The sequence below is a fragment of the Pseudocercospora fijiensis genome (genome assembly GCF_000340215.1).
Source record: "Pseudocercospora fijiensis CIRAD86 unplaced genomic scaffold MYCFIscaffold_2, whole genome shotgun sequence".
NCBI classification, from domain to species: Eukaryota; Fungi; Ascomycota; class Dothideomycetes; order Mycosphaerellales; family Mycosphaerellaceae; genus Pseudocercospora; species Pseudocercospora fijiensis.
This window is the reverse complement of record NW_006921533.1, coordinates 8,337,753-8,353,631: the sequence shown is the minus strand read 5'-3', so window position 1 is coordinate 8,353,631 and position 15,879 is coordinate 8,337,753. Positions and strand designations below refer to the sequence as shown.

At 50.9% G+C, this 15,879-nt stretch overlaps 10 protein-coding genes across 10 annotated transcripts; 6 read left to right on the top strand and 4 right to left on the bottom strand.

The window, feature by feature from the left end:
- Nucleotides 1–1,036: 1,036 nt before the first annotated feature.
- On the top strand, nucleotides 1,037–1,859 carry MYCFIDRAFT_210681 (uncharacterized protein). The gene is made up of 2 exons (XM_007925925.1): nucleotides 1,037–1,264; nucleotides 1,319–1,859. Exons 1-2 carry the CDS (start codon nucleotides 1,120–1,122, stop codon nucleotides 1,660–1,662), a joined length of 489 nt encoding a protein of 162 aa, XP_007924116.1. The 5' UTR covers nucleotides 1,037–1,119; the 3' UTR covers nucleotides 1,663–1,859.
- Nucleotides 1,860–1,946: 87 nt separating this feature from the next.
- Nucleotides 1,947–3,343, bottom strand: MYCFIDRAFT_77166 (uncharacterized protein; the record flags this gene model as incomplete). The annotated part of the gene is made up of 2 exons (XM_007924553.1): nucleotides 1,947–2,618; nucleotides 2,831–3,343. The coding sequence occupies 2 exons, from the start codon at nucleotides 3,341–3,343 to the stop codon at nucleotides 1,947–1,949; spliced, it is 1,185 nt and encodes a 394-aa protein (XP_007922744.1).
- Nucleotides 3,344–4,947: 1,604 nt separating this feature from the next.
- Nucleotides 4,948–5,181, top strand: MYCFIDRAFT_112814 (uncharacterized protein; the record flags this gene model as incomplete). The annotated part of the gene is made up of 1 exon (XM_007925924.1): nucleotides 4,948–5,181. A coding segment is annotated over one exon (234 nt), but the record flags the coding sequence as incomplete, so codon positions are not given.
- Nucleotides 5,182–5,955: 774 nt separating this feature from the next.
- On the top strand, nucleotides 5,956–7,182 carry MYCFIDRAFT_210680 (uncharacterized protein). The gene has a single exon (XM_007925923.1). It carries the CDS (start codon nucleotides 6,027–6,029, stop codon nucleotides 6,912–6,914), a length of 888 nt encoding a protein of 295 aa, XP_007924114.1. The 5' UTR covers nucleotides 5,956–6,026; the 3' UTR covers nucleotides 6,915–7,182.
- A 54-nt stretch (nucleotides 7,183–7,236) lies between these two features.
- Nucleotides 7,237–8,253, bottom strand: MYCFIDRAFT_172732 (uncharacterized protein; the record flags this gene model as incomplete). Its single annotated transcript, XM_007925922.1, has 5 exons — nucleotides 7,237–7,257; nucleotides 7,285–7,296; nucleotides 7,338–7,361; nucleotides 7,402–8,019; nucleotides 8,062–8,253. 5 exons carry the CDS (start codon nucleotides 8,251–8,253, stop codon nucleotides 7,237–7,239), a joined length of 867 nt encoding a protein of 288 aa, XP_007924113.1.
- Nucleotides 8,254–8,285: 32 nt separating this feature from the next.
- On the top strand, nucleotides 8,286–10,480 carry MYCFIDRAFT_172731 (uncharacterized protein; the record flags this gene model as incomplete). Its single annotated transcript, XM_007925921.1, has 17 exons — nucleotides 8,286–8,452; nucleotides 8,478–8,534; nucleotides 8,563–8,600; nucleotides 8,663–8,683; nucleotides 8,719–8,793; nucleotides 8,826–8,873; nucleotides 8,906–9,261; nucleotides 9,295–9,300; nucleotides 9,328–9,352; nucleotides 9,381–9,390; nucleotides 9,424–9,458; nucleotides 9,494–9,590; nucleotides 9,620–9,669; nucleotides 9,695–9,885; nucleotides 9,917–10,043; nucleotides 10,079–10,103; nucleotides 10,135–10,480. 17 exons carry the CDS (start codon nucleotides 8,286–8,288, stop codon nucleotides 10,478–10,480), a joined length of 1,674 nt encoding a protein of 557 aa, XP_007924112.1.
- A 27-nt stretch (nucleotides 10,481–10,507) lies between these two features.
- MYCFIDRAFT_172730 (uncharacterized protein) lies at nucleotides 10,508–11,973 on the bottom strand (the record flags this gene model as incomplete). Its single annotated transcript, XM_007925920.1, has 13 exons — nucleotides 10,508–10,526; nucleotides 10,553–10,603; nucleotides 10,628–10,691; nucleotides 10,741–10,859; nucleotides 10,885–10,891; nucleotides 10,923–11,184; nucleotides 11,211–11,251; nucleotides 11,287–11,349; nucleotides 11,384–11,471; nucleotides 11,506–11,675; nucleotides 11,702–11,770; nucleotides 11,803–11,867; nucleotides 11,900–11,973. The coding sequence occupies 13 exons, from the start codon at nucleotides 11,971–11,973 to the stop codon at nucleotides 10,508–10,510; spliced, it is 1,092 nt and encodes a 363-aa protein (XP_007924111.1).
- A 26-nt stretch (nucleotides 11,974–11,999) lies between these two features.
- On the top strand, nucleotides 12,000–12,452 carry MYCFIDRAFT_30655 (uncharacterized protein; the record flags this gene model as incomplete). The annotated part of the gene is made up of 1 exon (XM_007924194.1): nucleotides 12,000–12,452. One exon carries the CDS (start codon nucleotides 12,000–12,002, stop codon nucleotides 12,450–12,452), a length of 453 nt encoding a protein of 150 aa, XP_007922385.1.
- Nucleotides 12,453–12,507: 55 nt separating this feature from the next.
- MYCFIDRAFT_77169 (uncharacterized protein) lies at nucleotides 12,508–13,235 on the bottom strand (the record flags this gene model as incomplete). The annotated part of the gene is made up of 3 exons (XM_007924554.1): nucleotides 12,508–12,681; nucleotides 12,880–13,047; nucleotides 13,137–13,235. 3 exons carry the CDS (start codon nucleotides 13,233–13,235, stop codon nucleotides 12,508–12,510), a joined length of 441 nt encoding a protein of 146 aa, XP_007922745.1.
- Nucleotides 13,236–13,892: 657 nt separating this feature from the next.
- Nucleotides 13,893–15,095, top strand: MYCFIDRAFT_77170 (uncharacterized protein; the record flags this gene model as incomplete). The annotated part of the gene is made up of 2 exons (XM_007924555.1): nucleotides 13,893–14,828; nucleotides 14,886–15,095. 2 exons carry the CDS (start codon nucleotides 13,893–13,895, stop codon nucleotides 15,093–15,095), a joined length of 1,146 nt encoding a protein of 381 aa, XP_007922746.1.
- Nucleotides 15,096–15,879: the final 784 nt, after the last annotated feature.

Sequence of the window (15,879 nt, the reverse complement as noted above, 5' to 3'; positions counted from 1 at the left end):
TCCATTCACCCGTGTGATGAGATATGGACCCTGGATACCTCCATCTTCCGCGACGAATCTGTTGAAGTCTTCTGGAGGAACGGCCTGGCTCGTGAGACGAGGTCGGCGATAGCCGCCGTCGGAGAACTGTCAATCGAAGATCACAGTGACAAGAGCAGATGAATTTGCAAGGGCGAAGAGATAGACTGAACGAGTGGGGCCACATTGCCATGCGGCACGCATGTCAGCATAAGGCGGGCGACACATGGCGTTGTGTGGCCATCTCTATGCCATAGGATCTGGCTTGCAGACTTCTTAAGAGCAAGAGGTTAGGGCTTCCCATCAAGCCAAGACAGTTTCTATGGACCCACGTCGAGGAACGGAGGCTGAGAGATGGCTGCGTCGACTCGAGAATGAGAAGACGTCCTTTATGCTTGTAAGTCGAGACTTTGGAACACCCTCCAGGCCATTGATCGCAACCACAGCCATCGAGGAGTACGCCCATATGCTCACTCTATCCCACTGGCAGCTTCAATACTATTCATAGCTGACCTCACGCAGAGTTTTTCTGACATCGCCCATAGAATGCCGCCAATTAGATGCTTCTAGTATAGCTGCATGTGGCTGCGGCTCAGAGGCGGGGAGAGCTTGAAAGCTGCAAGCCTCTTCCTGCCAACAGCTGTTCTCTCCGCTCGACGGCATCTGGGTTTTCATATCGTGGTCGCTTGCAACAGAATTGCGTAATGACAGCCTGAGGGCTCGCGCCAGGTGCCTCGCATCAAGCTCTTTAGCGATACTGGCGGACGATCGAGCTGTATTAATGTGCTGTAGTGACTGCGAACGCAAAGCAGCCCCGCAGACTTTGCCATCTCAAAGCCCGCCAGTATTTGCATGTTGTATTTCTTGTGCAGGTAGCTTATGCAGATGGGCTGTGTCCGTCATGCAGCCGTCAAGGCTGTGGACCCCCCTCTCGCTGTAAGTATAATCAACAAGAGAATGCAGATCTCCAGGATATAAGAAGACCGATTTCAGCCAGGACGACGGATATCCCAAACAACAAAGCATCTCATCCAGCATCTCATTCAGCATTCAATATCGCAGCATCTCAAGCCATCAATACGACCAACTCCAACCTTCACAATGTTCTCTTCAATTATCAATCTTCTGGCCGTCAGCGCCATGCTCTCGCTTGCCATCGCTGCTCCAACCCCATCTCCAATCTCCAACAATCAACACCGGCAAGCAGCAGAAGTCGTCGGCGCCACCGTCGAAGTAGCAGAATTCAGTGAATCCCTCCCATCCCCTAAATCTCACCAAAATTCCCTAACGAGATCCCTAGTCATGGACGTCGTCTCCAAAGTCCAAGACGCATTCAACGAAGCCTACGACCAAGCATCCCAATTCACACAAGACACAGTCGTCCGACTCGCAGCCAAATACCCGACCAAGAACATTCTCATGTATCACGATCAAGACAGCACGTATAAGCTTTACGGCGCTCAGCATCAACATGTTGAATTCGACCTGGCAGCGCCGCTCGGCACGATGGGGTATGAGATTTGGATTTTCGATCATGGGACTTTTCAGAGGGCTGGTGATGGGGGGTATCTGAATTGGGCGTATATTGGGAATGCTACGGCTCTGAATGATGATGGTGGGGTGCAGTTTTATTTGAGACAGTGATGTGTTTGGGATATGTTACTTGTGTTGGGGCGTTCAATGGGCGTTTTTGAGCGATTCTGTGAATTTAGCGATTCTGTCAGTTCAGCGATTCTGTTCTTCTTATTCTTTTCCATCCATCTCATTAAGGGCTATCCGAATGTACGAAAGTATTGTTTCCAAGCGCTGCATTTTCAATGCACAGATATGCTCTCAAAGTCACTTCGCTCTGCATACAAGCACACTGAACAAATCCTGCGCCGTGCCCTCCTTCTTCCACACTTGCAGATATTTGGCCAACCCAATCTTCAGATCTCCTCCTCCAAGTCCCTGCAGTAGAAGACTCCAAACAACGCGATGAATCCCATAACGACTCCCAAAGCAAATGCCAAAGCAGAGCTGTGAACTCTTCCATCTTCCACCTCTCGCAGACGATGCGATGCTGCGGTCTCTTTCTCCTTGCTACCCTCAATCGCAGCCACAGTCTCTTCCCTGGACTTCTCCAACAATGATTCAGCAAGTTCCAGCTCCTGCAAGAGACGCCGATTCTGTGCCTCGGCATTCTCCAGAACAGTCTGCCAGTGCTTAGCCTGGTTGTTACGTTCCTGCTCAAGATGCTTCACAGTCTGCTCAAACTCTTCGGCACTCAGGGCGAGATCTTCAACTGCAGACTGCGCTTGCATGAGATTCTCTTCGAGCGTGGAGTTGGAAGTTTCAAGAGCCAGAATTTCCTGTTGCAGATTGCCAATAGTATCTCCGGACTCTTTCAGTGAAGCATAGTGCTCCTCGCGAAGATTTGATGCTTCCTCCTGGAGTGCTGCACGCTCATCTTCGAGTTCATCGATCTTTTCTGAAGCTTGGTGGTGCTGTTCTTGATACTGCTCGATAAGTGAAGCACGGTCCTCTTTCAGATCGTCAACGATGCTCTGGTGCTCTCGAACCTGCTCGGCAGCTTCCTCGGTTTGACGGTCAATTGTCTGCTGAAGAGAGTCGATGTTTGATTTCAGAGTCCCAATTTAGTACAAGAGTTCCATTGAGCTTTGAAGTCCTCGTTGAGATTCCCAATTTCGGTCTTCTTGGCCATGCAGAACTCGTTCAGGAAGTATTTGTCTTGCTCCAGCGACACGATCTCGTTTCGAAGCTGTTGCGCACTCTTATAGTTACGATCCTGAAGGTCTGTATTTGCTTGTACCAGGGATGCATTCTCGCCTTTCACAGACGCCAATTCTTCTTGAAGTGCTTTGATGGACGAGTTAGCGGCCGCGGCTTGTTCATGGATCTCTTGCTCGCGGCTCGACGCAGCAAACTTCAAGCTCTCAATGTCCTCTCTCAATTCTTTGAGTTCTTTATTCTTCGCAAGAAACACTTTTCCAACACGCTCAACCTGTGCTTCCAGTGTTAACAAGTCTAGGACATTTCCCAACCTGTCCGAATTCCAACCAGCGATCACAGTCTTGGCGCGAGACACGACCGCTTTCAGTTGATCGTATTCTGTTTTGGAGACTGACGAGTCTTTCTGAGTGCTTTGAGCCACGCCTCGGGATACGTAGTCGTTGAGAATGCTGATCGGAGAAGATGGTGATTTTGGATTCGTCTTAAGAGCAGCGTTGAACAGCGGCGCAGGTGAAAGTCGAGGAAGTCTGGGACTAGGTTTGGGCTTTGCATCTTGACGTGAAGCGGCGCGAGCAGATCCTTCCGCCGCCATCCTGTCGTCGAGTGATTCACGGCTTGCAAAAGAAGTATCCGAAGAGTTGGGTGCACTCGATCGACAGCTTGTCGAAAGGCTGCCACTCGAGTCGCGATGTGGGTAGTGATGTCGTTTAGTCTACAAGCTCATCGATGATTACTTTGAAATAGCTCTTTCTTGGAAGTGAACATTGAATCAAGCTCCGAATTCTCTCCCTTTATATTACGTCTTGCGCGAACATGGAAATTCTCGAATTTGGCGCTAATCAGAACGTGTCTCATCATCCGAGAGTGAATCATGTCTTACAATGCGTTGATGTCTGATTTAGTTTGCATGTCTTTCAGAGCGCGATTCATATCCCAAGATCGCCTTTCATGGTCCACGCCCTAGAATACAAACTCGCCTGGGACTCCATTGTAGCCTCCAAAAGTACCGGCGCTGTACTCATTATGTCAACTCGCCCAGATCGAGACGCGAATGATTGAGCTTCTCGCCTGGCCTTCACAGAATGTCCGGAAGAGAACACGGGTGTTGAGAATATTCTCGTAATTTGATAAGAAGGAGTCCGCTCGATTGTGAGATCGGAAGCGGTTTGAAGCATTATCTGTGTAGTTCAGCGTGGCTCTCAGCGACTTGCATACGTGATACTTGTGATATCTGATGTTTTGAGAAAACTCGCGGAAGCTTGATCAGGGCTGGAATGATAGGCTGCCGATGCGCAAGAGCAAGAGTCGATCCGTTTTTGAGAGGCATGCTTTTTCGATTTCCAGAGAGTCTTTGTCTCGGTAAGAAGGACAGGACATTGTCGAAAGGCCATTGGATTGCTGTTACAGCAGTGCCTCCATAGCGATATTCTTGGGCAGTTTCTGCCCCTTCATATTTCCGCACCATCGTGATGAAGCTCAATTCATGTCCAGGAGGGTTCCAGTTCCAAATCAGTGTGAACGAAAAGCCTAGATCCCGGCTCTCGGCTGGAATGTGTATCAGCAATTGAACCAGAACCATGTCACCATGCATGCTTCAGAGAAGCATATCGACCGCCTGACAGACATGGGCATGTCTCGGCGCTGTGATTGTCCATGAGGCGAACTAGGATGTTATTGCATGAAATAGCATTGCTGTGGCGTCCGATCTTGTCCGGATGGTTGTGCGGGCGCTCATACTGACAGACGAAGATAACAGGGCCACCTTCTGCCAGCATAGAAGGATCAGAAGGTCATGACGGTGTTCGATTGCGGTGATGCGTTTTGACTTACTGTATCAGACCTGACTAAGCAGACCTCACTACTGTAAGCGGACTCTCCCTCAGGCCGAACTTCCACCACCCAATAGTCACCATGCTCACCACTCCGCATGCTCTCGGATCAGACCTCTCCTTGCTGCTTCTGCGAGTTCTATAAGGCTCATACGCATAGAAAGTTGTCGAGGCTTCAGGAAATGTCGCCAATCAGACCGTCATCGAGCAGCTGGAGCACAAGATCATCTTCGATAGGAAGACAGTCATCGTTAACGCCCCCTCAAGTGATAGTGCCTCACTCGAGTATTGGGGCCTGACTCCATTGTCTCGGGGCAGCCTCCACATTCAGTCAGCATCTGTCGCTAACACATCGCCCTTCAAGGATCTGCTCGGTCAAGAAACGACACCTGGTCTTGCTACGGTGCCCGCGAATGCGAGTGACGGTGTTTGGGCTGACCGGGTTAAGTCAGCGTATCGCTCGAACTTCCACTACATCTCGACAGCGGCGATGATGTCCCGGGAGCTTGGTGGCATGGTGGATGACACGCATGTGGTGTATGGCACTGCCAACGTTCGTGTTGTGGATGCTTCGGTGCTCCCATTCCACATCTGTGGACATCTCTTCACACCTGGCACGAGTACGATGGCAGTTGTACAGTCCCGGGCCTTGAAAGTCACTGCAGCATTCTTGAAGTAACACAAGTTCCGGTTCAGCTGGCGATGCGTGCACGTCACAACAAAATACTTTTGTCTTTTGGCAGGTGCTTAGCGCTATGATACTGGACATGAGCCCGATGAAGTACGAGCCAGCAATCAGGAGGGCCAATGTTCACCCATATCAGAAGGAGAGTAAAAGCTTCCGCCATGGCAAGAAGCACGCTTGATCGGTAGGGTCGATGGAACATGGCGTTCCTGCATGATGCGGCTGACAGCTGTACGGGTGGCGTGCTGACGGTACAGCTGAAAAGCGATCCGATGCAACCAAAAGTCAGCCTTATTGAAATGATCATCATGGAGAGCCCGGCATGGCTGTGTGACTGCATCCAACTACCAGGTCACTCAAAGACTGATCTCACATCGGCCACGTGCGACTGCGAAAAATGTGTCAGTGTCACTACAACACCATAAGACATAGGCTAAATTTGGACCTTCAAATACCACCCTGCCGACTGTATACGAACTTCAGGTGATCCCAGTATAGGGCTCTTTCCTGATTAGTGGTGTATGGAGAGACACTTTGTCAGGCAATATTGCGACTTTATGGAGATGCTCTGCTTTTGCTATGCTAATCTTGTAGTAGAATGCAATAGGAACGGGGCATACACCTTTGTGATGATGCCATATAAGATGAAGCCGACCAGCAGCTGAGAGACATTTATTCGCAACTATCAAACACCATCTCGCGCACCACCAAGACGAACTCACAGTATTCTCACTCTCGCTTCACACCATCAGACTCCAGATATGCAGCTCCCACTTCTCGCTCTGGCCGTCTTCGGCCTGTCAAGTGCAGCACCACTTGCAAATCCTGAAGCCGAACCAGCTCCAGTCCCAGTCCAGCTCCCAGCGTCTCAGAACACCCAAGTCCAGATCATCAATCTTCAAGCCACAATTGTCAACCTGGCCGATGACATCGTCAAGACAAACCAAGGCAAAGCCAAGAACGACTACAACACCGCCAGCACCCAACTCACAAACATCGGCAACATCGTCAAGACTCCCACATCATACCAATGCCCCCCGCCAACCAGTAACGGCCGCATCACCACCGCCGAGAACGCACTCATAGCCTTAAACACCACCCAAAACCAACTCTCCACCCTCTCCCTCCACCTCCAAGACCCAAACTCTTCCAACAAACTCATAAACTCCGACTTCTGCTCCGCCTCCTCCAACCTCCAATCAATAAACCACTACATCACCTCCATCCTCGGAACCCCCTCCAACGGCCCCTCCAACCAACCCATCGCCCAATCCCTAACATCTTCCGGCTCCGGCTACGACGAAACAAAACTCGGAGAAACCTACCAATCCTCTCTCGTATCCCTCGAAGCCCTCCTCGCAGCCCTCAACATCACGGGCAAATCTCAGCAGAGTAGAGATGCGTTCTCCAAAGCGGAAAGTGCGTTAGAGACTTATCGTCAGGCTGCGAATCCGGGCGTGGGAAGTTGTCCGATGATTAAATTTGGGGGTGTGGAGACGAGGCAGCAGGCTGTGGAGTTTGTGAAGAGGGTTGAGAGGCTGGTTCAGGAGGTTTATGCTGATACTAGAGCGCGGAATGGGGAGGCGCATGGGGATTTTTGTTGGATTGATGGGTATATGACGGCGGTTGGGGGGTTTGTTGGGGCTTGAATGCTGGGACTGGATTGGATTGGATTGCATGGACGGTCATTGTTCGAGAGATGTGAGAGGTGGCTTTTTGTGGTAGTGGATATGTGTGTCTTTGATTCAGAAAGTTTTGTTTTTTCTCGGATATGTCAGCTGCAAGACACAGTCATTTTTGAGGCCAGCTCACTCCTGTCCAGCTTAGGATGATTCCTTTTCAATACATGCCCAGATCCAAGGACTTTAATGTCCCACCGGCAGACATGTATCCAAACAATGCTTCTGTCTTCTCTCCATCTTCCTTTCCACAGCCCTATTGACTTTCGGACTGCAGTGTCCCGCGGGCATATCAAGACAGATATCGTGTCTTCTCCATTACATGCTCAAGATGTCAGACCCGTGCAAGTGGCTGTTCTTTCAGTGATCATCTCCTATGATATGAGGGCTGACCTCGGTTCGGGTGAAATGCCTGCCCTCCATGTCGCAACCACATGCTAAGTATCTCATCCACCACATCGCCAATTGTCGGATCAGCCAGGCTGACCTCCCAGTCCACCCGCTGGCGATAGGGGCCGCCTGGGATCAGATAGCGTCCTCGATTTGCCCAGACGGCAATTCTTTCCACCTGCAGGCCTCCGCTTCGAAGATACATGCGACGCCATGAAGCTTGACGGTCCACTTTCGAAAGCTGTAGAGCACCACGGAACCAACTAGCATCGCAGAAGTAGAAGTTCAGCTGTCCGTTGTACAGTTCCATTCCGAAATCGAGCTTGTGGCACAGATAGCAAATGGCATCTTTGGAAATTGCTAGGGTGTTCAAGTGGAAGGAATTGGCGGTGGGAGCTGAAGGAGGCGAGAAGAACAGGCATCGTTGAAGCTGCGGCGAGCTGGCAATGGTATTGCGGAACGCGATGCTTACTCGCTGGCAGCGCAGAAGAGTCAGACGGCTCGAGAGAGCGTCTTCGTCGTCGTCTTCTTCGTCGTCAATTTCATCACCTTCGTTGTATTCGTAGTTTGCGTCGTGAACAAGCTGTCCTGTCGAAGCTGGTGAGACATCCAGCAGAATTTGCTCGAGAAGCTCTGCTGTGTGGAAGACGCGCCAAGAGGCTGTCGTTGCAGCCATTTTTACTGACTGTTAGGACGAAATTATGCAGCTCTGAATCGAGTGGTTGACTTCTGCGCGTGAGGAGAACACGAATGATGTCCAAAGGTGAAGGCTGAAGCTGGCGATGTCAAAGGCTGAGGAATCAGAAAGTTCCAGCGCGGACCGGTCGCGTACCAGCCTTGAAGCAAACAGTCCACGCCACGGAAATGAGTAGCTGAGAGTCAGTGTAAAACTCCGAAACTGAGCCTTGTAGCGCCGCATGGGGCATTCGATGCCGCCTAGAAACCACTGGAATGCCTTATGTGCTGTACCCAGCTCAGGGCGCTCCTGAGCTAGATCAAAGCTTCTGCAACCCGGTCCTAACAACAGCAGCACTCCCGTCATATGCATTTAGACCAGGTAGAATCTGTTTCATAGCTCCTGCAGTATTCATGCCCATCCTCGCCGTATCTTGGAAGATGTGGAAGTCCATGATATGATCATAGATTGCACAAGCTTCACTGCGACGCAGCCAACTTTCCATCTATGGGCAGCATAACTCAGTAGTTTGGTGGTTGAGCTCTAATATAGTAGTTCCCAAGGCATCATTCATACATTCCACCTCTTTTGTGTAAGTAGGCCTCGGCATGCCTTCTTCGATCTGATCTAAGGCGCTGCAGTGTTCTTGGAGATGTCAGCTTGCTTAGCACTCGTGGACTTTCAAAGCACCCGTTGTAGATCTATGAGCCTACGCGCTGGAGCGACTCAAGCCGTTGAAACCGTGTCCTGAAAGCTCGGCCGGCTCTTCATTACTTGTCCTTGGTGGAGAGAATTTGTCGGCGCAACGCGCAGAGCTGCTGAAGGCTACTGGCTCACGAGTCGGCGTTTGAGAGGTGGTGTTGGTCATGATGCGATTACTTCTTGATGCGAAAAGAAGACGATGCGATGAAATGGACACGCGTAGAGGTTCCGAACCAGGGGTCATGGTATCGGCAACTGACGGCAATGGATCTGGGACGGATCGGTCGTGGAGAAGGCGACCCACATTGTTTGACTTCACCTCATCGACACCACTTCATGTGGTCTCTGTATTCTCGCTCTCTTCGCTATCCTGCTTCACGAATGGTGCTGCGCCTCGGTTCGACCCTTGATATCCTGCGATTTCGAGAACTACACTCCCGACCTTCCTGCCAATCGCGATCAATTCTCGAGCACACCAAATCTCAGTCGACAGTTTCGCAATTCAGCAGTGAGAATCCGAGCCGTCGTGATCTCCTCGTGGTCAAAGTAGTCAAGCTTCGTATAGAATGAGGATGATATTAGCAATCCGTGCCATGCACCAGCAATGTGTAAAAGTGCACAAAAGAGCAGTCCATTCCAGGTTTGCGGGAAATTGAAGGCGTAGTAAGAAGGCATCGCGTGGAGGCGGTAGAGGCTGGATGTTTGGATAAGAGAAGACCTGCAAGACCGTGTAGAGGACTGTGATGGTGCAAATGGTTTCGAATCCGCATGCGGTACCCAGGGTCGAAAGGTAGAACCATGAAGGGGTGCGGTGGATCTGCTATGACATCGAGAGCTGAACAGAGTACGGGAGTAAGCCTGCTTTATGGTTTCAACATGTCAACTAAGATCTCAGGAAAGGCTGCAGAGTAGGCTACAGAGTTTTGGCTGCTCGCTCCGACATATACAGCAGTCGCTGTGCTCCTCCTACGGTGACTCGTAGATCTCACCATATCCTCCTTCGCTCGAAGTGACTTGCTCCGCCGTCTCCTGGACCCGTCCTCTGTGTTCCATCCTACATCCTTCAATCTTTGCTCTCCAAGCTCAGCGACGCTGTCAGGCAGCTATCAGGCATCTCTGCCTCATCACCGCCGTGCCGAGTTCCGAATATCTGCTCACTTTCCAGGCTCTTGCGTCACCTTATCGCATCATTTGTGAGTCACAGAGCAGCGGTGAGGCCATAAGTCGCTTCCTGACGGCCAAAGATGTGAGCTTCTGGCCGGATATATGGACTTTTGGCAAGGACGAGAACGCATGGTCCGAGCGCCTTGCATATTTCACTTCGATTCTTCGTTCTCAATGGCTGCCTTGCTAAACTCAATCGAAGTGATGTCTGATATTTTCTGTCACGGGTGGCCAGAGCTTCGGTCTCGGTTTGCGGAGCAGTATAAGTATTTCTCGATTGTCTGCTTTCAACTTGAACTTCTTTCCTCCACTTCCAACACCAACCAACCAACCAACCAACAACCATAATCACACTCTCTTCCACCCTCAGCCTTCATCAATCTTCATCAACCTTCATCAACCTTCATCAACCTTCATCAACCTTCATCAACCTTCATCAACCTTTATCAACCTTTATCAACCTTCATCAACCTTTATCAACCTTCATCAACCTTCATCAACCTTCATCAACCTTCGTTATGTCTTACCATCAACTATCAACATCATCATTAAGGCAAGTCCATTACCCTCGCTGACCATCATCCGCGCCCCCCTCACTGACTGATTGCAGATCGAGCACATCAACAACAGCTCACCTACACCCACCATAGCTCACACGAGGCGCGAGCACCTTCACTCGCTTACACCAGCACCAACTACCCACACTTTGCTAGGTGAGCATTGCCATCTTTCACCATTTCACTCTTCTCACTGACTTTGACAATTCGCAAGGTTGAGTGGCGGCACCAAAACAACTGGTTTGCTTGCTTCCCTCACTTTCTTGCAGTGTTTCTGACTGCCGCAGCTACTTTGCGAGCGAACCACGTCCGCCACGACCTTCAGCGAAACGCGCCATCACGACAGTTCCACCCACGAGACTCGCCAGTCCAACTCCGAGACCGACCTTGACATTCCGCCACACTCGATCACGCGCCGATTCACGCCTCAAACGACATCCGAAACTCCCACAACAAAACTCAACAAACCACAACTTTCGAACTTCAAACTCCACGACAACGACAACGACCGACAGCAGCGAATGGCAGGGCAGGGCAGGGCAGGTGTACAGGCAGCGAGAAGCACAGATGACTTGGCAATGGCAAGAGCGAGAAATACCCAGCGAGCAGCGAGCAAAGGCATGAAAGCGTGACGGCGTGGTGGTTGGAGGGTGATAAGAGCCAAGGGTGGCACGGCGAGGCCGTTCAAAGAGCAGGGGATGGCACAAGGATACCGACATCTGCGATGGTGTAGAAGTGCCAGGTAGCCTCTCTAGCAGGGTGTTCGAACGTGGCCACATCCTTGGCTTTTGGTATTACACCCACGTACCCGTTCTTGCCTTCAATGGAGATTGCATTCGGCTTCTACCTTCACCAGCATCCGTTCGAAACGTGGGTATATACCCACGCAGTCGTTCCGGTGTATGCGCAGAGAGCTCTGTCCCTCTGGCCGTTGGGTTAAGAGAATGCACTGGGCAGGGCGACGTAGATCCCCGGCCAACGCATGGTAGTGGGTACCTGCTTGGCATGGGTGTCTGAGATTTGGCGACATCTCTGCGACTTCATCACTTCACGACACTTTCGACTTCTTCACGGCTTCAGCATTCGACGACATTGATTCGACTTTGGTAGATTTCATGCTCTCGCTGCTCGCTGGTTTTGGTGGCTTTGATAGGGTACCAATTGACTTGGGGCGATCTTTGTAATTATTAGCTTGGTGGTTCGATGTACCAGGTACTAGAACTAGGTAGTGCTCTCGCAGGTCTTTGGTAATTCAAGAATTTCACAACGAAAGTCAATGAAAGTCATCAATTTGTGCCCGCCCATACTTTGACTCTTCCCTTCTAAATTGTCTTCAACTCACTATTCGACCTCTTCGCCGATTTCTGACCTGATTTAATCAATATTCTTGGCTGGTGTCTTGATTGCAGAGAAGAGGTGAGGTCAAGATCTCGGCTCGGCGGCCCACTTTGCCGACGACGCGACACCCTTTCCCAAGGACATCGAACTTGTTCTCGTCGTTCCATCTCTGCCACGCAGATACAGCATCTCCAGCCGACATGTCAAAGCCGACGCATATAGTCCGGAATGACTCTGAGATGCTCCCATCTTCGCGCTCGTCCTGTCTTTCGTATAGACCTGTCAGCTGCACTGTTCGACGAGACTGGCGGCTTCCTCAACCACATCCCACGACCAACCGCCCTTCGGCTAAACTCGTCGACTTACAACGCTAAGACTCCTTCGGGGCAGAATTACACGTCTGAGTCTGATCGTCTTGGCGGACGATTGCCCATCTGGTTGATCTCGCCTTGGGTTCAGAAGGGCTATGTTGAGCAAAGAGGCACGAATAGCGATGGCTCAACTGCATCGTACTCTGCGAGCTCGATGTTGAGGAGGCTTCGCTACCTTTGGGGTTTTGATCCCATCAACCCAAGGGTAGAAAAAGCAGCGACTTTTGATGCATTGATACAGAAGAATGTGAGGACAGATGCGCCGACGAAGCTGCCGGATGTTGTGAAGTTTACTGATCAGCTCGAATAATACAGGTCTGACATGTTTTATTCGCAGATCCTCGTCCCGGGCAGTCATGGTGTCGCTATGTTCGAATCTGCTCGGCTGGATTCAGCCTCCTCTCTCCGACCTTGCGAAGGCGACTGCCATCTGCGACTCTGCGTCCAAGAGCCTTGCAGCCGCTGACACTTGGGTATGTGGCTCTCGACCAGTATTTTGCTTCGGAATTGGCCAGGAGCTCATGTCTCTGCGATAAGGACTGGTTCTCCGTCATTCAGAGACCATTCCTTGACAGCAAGCCTACTGATCGTCTCATCATTCCGTTGTCTGCACCTAATGCGTGTTTCTAACTTGAGGAGAGCCGACGCTTTCCCAAGTCTTCTATACGTGCACCTTGATGAGGAAAGATGGAGACATAGAGTGCTTCGGGAAACTTGGCGGTCTCGAAAGCGCACACCCGCGTGACTGATTTCAGAGCTGAGCCATGCCCGTTCTTCCATGCGACTCGAGAAAGGAAATCTACTGCTCGAGACTTTGAGCTGAAGCGAAATTTGGCGCTGCTGTAGAAAATCTTCAGCCCTTCTGCATATGTTTGCTTGCAGGCTAGTAACAATCCTGGTGCCGCCTACATCGCAGAATTATGAGAGTCAGCTTACGCGGATTTCTATTGCATCGAATGGGCCATCACGCAAAAGACTGCTGCTCTTTGCTTACTATAAGACACCGCTTGCCCTTTTCGTATTGAGTATATTCGCATTTGATGTCGAATGCGATTTCGTAGATTCGATTGCGCAGCTCAGCAGGTAGACCCATGGTGGGCGCTTTTTGCGGTCCATTGGCAGCGCCACAAGGCTCGATGCCTCGCTCCTGCGTGTACCCACGAATATGTTTTGAATGCGGCTGATGGTGGTGCGTGATGTCGTGCGCCGCTGAGGTGGAGTCGAGGTCAAGGTTCACATCGAGAAACCCAAGCCTACCCGCCTACTACCTCATTGCCTGTACCGGTGCATATCCTGTTCTATACCGCTCGCAAATAATAATCCGATCCCGCGGCTAACTCTCGTATTCTCGGTAGATTTTCGGACTCTCGAAGCCTCTATACACTAGAGAATAGCGACGACGATATGTCTTTATTCTAGATATCGCCGAGACTACGAATATAAGACTGGACTTCTACAGGTAATATTTGGCTTCGAGGAGGCGCAAACCTCTTCTCGTAGATTCTCGACGGCGTGTCATTCGACATCTTCAGCTTGTGACAGTCTCCACGCAGGCTGCCGGTCTTGCACGCGAGCCAGGAGCGCCGTGTGACGATGCCACAAACATCGATCATGCATAAGAGCGATTCTCTTGTCGGTCCTTTATAGGAAAGCCCCATGATCGACTTCCGCCCAAGTGCCAGGCTGCAACCACCTAGTATCCACACTGACTAGCACGCATACCTAACCCAACTGGTCTGATTGATCTTCAATGTCCGGAAAGATGGCTTGCAACTCGTTCAAGACACGGCGAGCTGTGATATTACTGTCAGTCATCCTGGTGTTCAACATCCTCTTCCTAGTCACACTGGTACCTCGCCCACATGACATACCTCATGGGCATGTTGCACAGCGCGACACAGATCTCTTGACAAGCTTTGATGCCGAGACATCACGGAACCAAACACTACTTTCTCGAGGCAACAGCAAGGACGACCAATGGATTGAGCCAATGTATCTGTTGGTTCCAGAGGAGAAGATCAATGCTTTGCCAGACTATGATGAGGAGGATCCCAACAAGAAGCGAAAGATCCTAGCTGCTAGAAAGGGGTTTCGGCTCCTTTGCAATATGAGAAGCCCGGCAGAGACTATTCCGACAGATACAAGCTTCAAGCCTCGGGAGGGGAAGAGTGCGAAGGATATTCGTGTCGACTATGGATGGTCAAATAGGCTGGGAAAGCCCGGGTTCAGTGACTCCGCAATAGTTGTAAAGCTCGGCAAAGCATTGAGTGATCTCAAGCTGAGCAAGGACCCAGCTGACTGGATCGTGAGCGGCATGGATCACAAAGCCACCTCCAAAGGACCAGATGGTCAAGGAAGCTATCCAGTAACTAAGGGTTCCTACGAGAATCTTTTCGACCTTGCCAACGGCGGCCTTATCGCTGCCTACAACTACAGTCCGGAGGAAATGGCTTCGAAGCTGGGCCTACAAGTTCCGGCCAGTCGGCTAGTGCCCTTCCGAAAATGGAGTGATGTGGTCTGGGTCGGCAGGGAAGAAGCAAGCGCCAAGTATAAAGAAGACAATGCTGGCGATGGCAACGCCGTCAAGAATTTGGAGCACGTCTTCCAGTACAACATTGTCACTGAAAGCACGGAGGATATATTGCGGATGGTCACCGGTCAAAGAGACCCGAAGGCGGTCGGAGTCGTAAGTGTTGTGATTCGCAAGCCTGGAGATTCCTCTGTGCTAAGTGATTGCGAATAGTGGCCAGGCGTATCCTACCCAATCGAGGAGCCGCAGGGACTTGCTGTGCTGGGTACAGTGCATGGAGCCGGTGTTGCTTGGATGCTTTCCCAGCACAAGGAAGCCATGGGTGTTCGTGCGATCGATCGTATCAACGTTTTCAACTGCGACCCAGGCGCCCCATGCTGGTGCATCTACCTGCACATCTCCGACGTTGCAACAGCGTCATAAGAAGATCTTTGGGACCATAGCGACACCCGAGCAAGTAACACGAATGGCGGGAGCCAAGAGATCTTTCCGACTCTGTTTGATCCCGAGCACCTTGAAGAGAAGAGCGACGTCATCCACAATGGCGGGGATTCGATGCATTGCGATATCCTCCATCTTACTGACAGGACAATCTTCTTGTTCGGCTGCTCCATGTTGGGCGGACTTCTATTTGCTCCTGCAAGAGCAACGCGATCTCCTGGTGGCCCTAGCCAGTGCAATGGCAGCCCCTCCCAGATCAATTTTTGGAGGAGGATCCTAGAATTGATTTGAGCGTAGCATATCGGGAAACCGTTTGGGAGGCGGCCGGAATTGTAACTGTATCTGCGGTTGGAGGTAGAGATTGGTTGTATCAAAGGTTCACCTTATCATGGTTTCGCTGAAACATATACTGCTTGGCTCTTGTAAATGCGCTTGCCTACGCTCCTCAACCTGCGTTTGTGATGTGAATTCTGAGACGAGCATGTGTGGTTGTTGATGAAGAGCTCAGAGTAGTGCAAGGAGACTTCCTTCGGAAATGATGTCGGCATTGCCGGATTGGGACAAGCGTTGTTTGCAAACATCCACCTCAGGCCTGCAACTTGGCGTCTACAATATCAGCCGTTCAGGCACAGTGTACATGCGTACTCCTACTGTACGAGCTGAATTTTCGACGAAATGCATCTCATCCTCCCCAAAACGGCGCTGTTGCGAGGATTGTCGCGGTCAACCCCCATCGGGCTGATTCGTCAATCTCCAAGGAACTTCT